The following is a 3,158-nucleotide window of genomic DNA, read 5'->3' as shown; positions in this document are numbered from 1 at the left end:
TTCACTCTCTGCAAAATTTTCTCCGAAGTACGTCTCCTGCTCTTTAATGGCTAGTCCCAAACTTCTCGACGTTATGAATTTGAAATCTAACATTACCCCTTCCTCTCTTTCTAATTTCTTTTCTAGGGAGTATTTGGATACTCCCCTCTTCCGTATTAGGGCTTCTCATTGTAATGAGAGGATTGTCCTTCCTGTTCCTCCGCCTTCTGGTCTGATTGACCTCCAGAAGGATAGCTTGGTTTTCTTTGTCAAGCAACATGAGTTTGGCCTAACCTTCCCTTTTCCCCTTTTTTTCATAGAGGTCTTCTGCTACTTTAGGGTAACCCCCTGCATGCTTGCTCCCAATTCTATTACCTTCATCTGTCCTTTTGAGTCTATTTGTCTGTGTTGGGGTTTTTCTCCGACCGCTACCCTGTTTTCTACCTTTTTTCGTTTAGTCTGGACTAGTCAGGTTTTTTATTACTTTGTTCCTCGAGGAGGATTGTCCATCTTCTCGGGTCATAAGGACTCCATTAAGGGCTGGGCGGAAAGTTTCCCCGTGGTAGAGCTGAAGGAAGGCTCGGGACTGTCTTAGGAAGTGGATCTCTCTTGGAGGGATGTTTCCCCAGGGTATAATGACCTTTCTCAGTTGCCCCTGTTAGACCATATTTGCCTTCTCCGACTGACCTTTGTTTCGCGAAAGTATGATATCGAGAAGTGTATGTTCGTGCCCAGTCTTTAGGACTGCTGGGAAGCTGGTACTTGCTTGTTGATGTTCTGCTTTTTCTCTTGTTTTCATTTTTTTTCTTGTATTCGTTCCTGACTGTGTGGTTATTTTTGTTTTTCACAGCTTCCGACCTCCCGATGGAGCAAATTAAGCCGCCTAAGAATTTCACGATCTTCAGGGAGAACATGAAGGCCACCTTGGAGGCCTTTTCGGCTGGCCGACGTTTCCCGGGAGGTTTTTCATGCTATCTCCCCTCCTGTAGCTGCGTGGACTATCTCTTCTACCCCAGCTTCTTCTCGTGCTTTGGTGCCAGTCTTCAGGGACTCCCGCTCTGGTGCTTCTAAGGCGCCCACTCGCAACCGGACTCCCAACTTTTCTAAGTCACTTGCTGCTTCCCAGCCCAAGTCGGCCTCCCTTCTAGCCTCCCAAGAGCCCATCATCATTGAAGAATCTGCGGAGGGCAGCTCTAAATGAGGGGCTGAGGTCACTCCTGCTACTGAGGATGGCTCCAAAGGAGGGGCTGAGGTCGCTCCTGCTACTGAGAATGCCTCCAGAGGGAGGGCTGAGGTCGTCCCTTCTGCTCCCCATCCTAAAAAGGCCGCTGCCAGTGGTGGTATTACGATCAGAGAAGCTGCTGGCAAGCGAGCTCCACCTACAGAGGTCCCTCCTGAAGGCCAAGCCTCTAAAAGGGCCCGCTTAGCCAAGTCGCTCGGAGTCACTCTCCCTCCTGCTGAGAAAAGGAAGCAGTCTGTGGAGCTGTTGTCCTCTGCTCCTAACAACGAGTTTCTCAATACTGTAGAGATCACTCCTGGGTCTGCGGCGGCCTCTGTTGCCGATCTGTTGTGGGAGAAGTTGTTCGGCGGGATTTCTGATGTCTTGAATCCGTGCTTCCTTGCCCTCGCCAACCATCTGGCCTGCTCCACTAGGCAATAGGTGGCCTTTCGTTCGTGGTCTTGGGAGGAGCTAGGGGATAGCCTTCGCGAGATGCTCATCATGGTAAGCTACTTTGTCATTTGTGAACTTGCTTTATTTTTGTTGTTTCTAATTTTGCTTGTTTTTTTCTGTTAGGTGCTGGGCATTTACATGGAGATCGATGCTTGGGATCAGTCCTTTCAGAGCTCGATGGACTGGCAGATTGAAGAGGCATGCCGTGAGGAGAATCTCGTGGCGACTGGGGACGCTCACAGGCACATTATTGTCCTTAAGAGACAGCTTGATGACCTCACCCTCGGCTTAGATGGATGTGGGATGAGGCTGATAGGGCCTTCGAGTGGGCTGCTGCGGTGGAGTCTCGTCGTGATGAGGCTTTGGCGCAGTTGTCTTCTCTGGAAGATGTCTGTCGAGAGCGGGATGAGGCCAGAGGTCAGTGTAACGAGGCCTGGGCCCAATGCGAAGCAGCTAAGGTGGAATGTGATGAGCCCAGGCCTGTTGCGAGGTAGTGATGGCCCAGAGGGAGGAGGCCCTGGCTCGGGTTGTTGTCCTTGAGCAGGAGCTTAGCAAGTGCACTAAGGACCTGAAAGGCATGGCCTCGGCAATTGAGGAGTCGCGACTTCAACAACAGCAACTTCGCCAAGAGGTTACTATCTTGGAGGAGAGGTGTTCTGCCCTGCTCAAGGACTCCAGGCTTGCGGAGGACAGGGTCCAGTTGGCTTGTGAGGAGCGCCTAAAGGAGTATAGGGACTCTGCAAAACTGAAGGCCAAGATTGAGCAGGCTTGTGAAGAATGCCTACAGGGATACAAAGACTCCACTGAGCTAAAAGCCAAGATTGAGCAGGCCTGTAAGGTGTGACTTGCTGAGTACCAGGCTTCTGATGAATGAAAGAAAAATTATATAACTCAGCCTTCCGAATGTTCACTTTCGGGTTCAATCAAGGCCTGAAGGCAGCTAGGGATGCCCCCTCCGCCCCTTTGGCTCACCTTCGAGCTCCTGAGGTCGATTCTGATGGCGAGGAGGTGCGCTACGGGAAGGATGATAACCCATTGTCCAAAGGAGCTCCTCCCTTGCCGACTGGACCCCAAGGAGAAGGTGCTGGACTCCAAGGAGATGATGTATGACTCCAAGGAGAGGATAGTGTAAATAAGCCTTTGAACGATCTTGTCAATTTGGGCTCATCTTCTGTACTCTTGGATAAATAAATAAATAAATAAAGATGTTATTTTTCCTTCTCTGTACTTGTGTTGTATTTTTTTGCCTTTTATTTCTTTGTCTCTTTTCTTTGATGTTTGAATGTATGGCGATCTGGAGATGTGTATATGATGATGAATGAGATTTCACCTCGGTTTGTGCCTCATTTATACTTGGATTATTTTTTGTTTAGGCTGCCTTACTGACTTTGCCAGTCTACTCAAACCTTTCAAGACTTAAACTGTTTTCTCCATTCTAACTTGTGAATTTCCTGACTTAACTTAATTATAAAAGCCTTAAGCCATTGCGTACTTAGCAAATTCCAAC

The 3,158-nt window shown here is 48.9% G+C and overlaps 1 protein-coding gene across 1 annotated transcript; it reads left to right on the top strand.

Moving 5' to 3' along the window:
* Positions 1-449: 449 nt before the first annotated feature.
* Positions 450-2,874, top strand: LOC122722005. Its single transcript, XM_043951542.1, has 2 exons — positions 450-1,702; positions 1,775-2,874. The coding sequence occupies exons 1-2, from the start codon at positions 1,691-1,693 to the stop codon at positions 2,189-2,191; spliced, it is 429 nt and encodes a 142-aa protein (XP_043807477.1). The 5' UTR covers positions 450-1,690; the 3' UTR covers positions 2,192-2,874.
* Positions 2,875-3,158: the final 284 nt, after the last annotated feature.

The sequence above is a fragment of the Manihot esculenta genome, chromosome 15 (genome assembly GCF_001659605.2).
Source record: "Manihot esculenta cultivar AM560-2 chromosome 15, M.esculenta_v8, whole genome shotgun sequence".
Taxonomy (NCBI): Eukaryota; Viridiplantae; Streptophyta; class Magnoliopsida; order Malpighiales; family Euphorbiaceae; genus Manihot; species Manihot esculenta.
The sequence above is the reverse complement of the archived record's forward strand: the minus strand, read 5'-3'. Positions and strand labels throughout refer to the sequence as shown.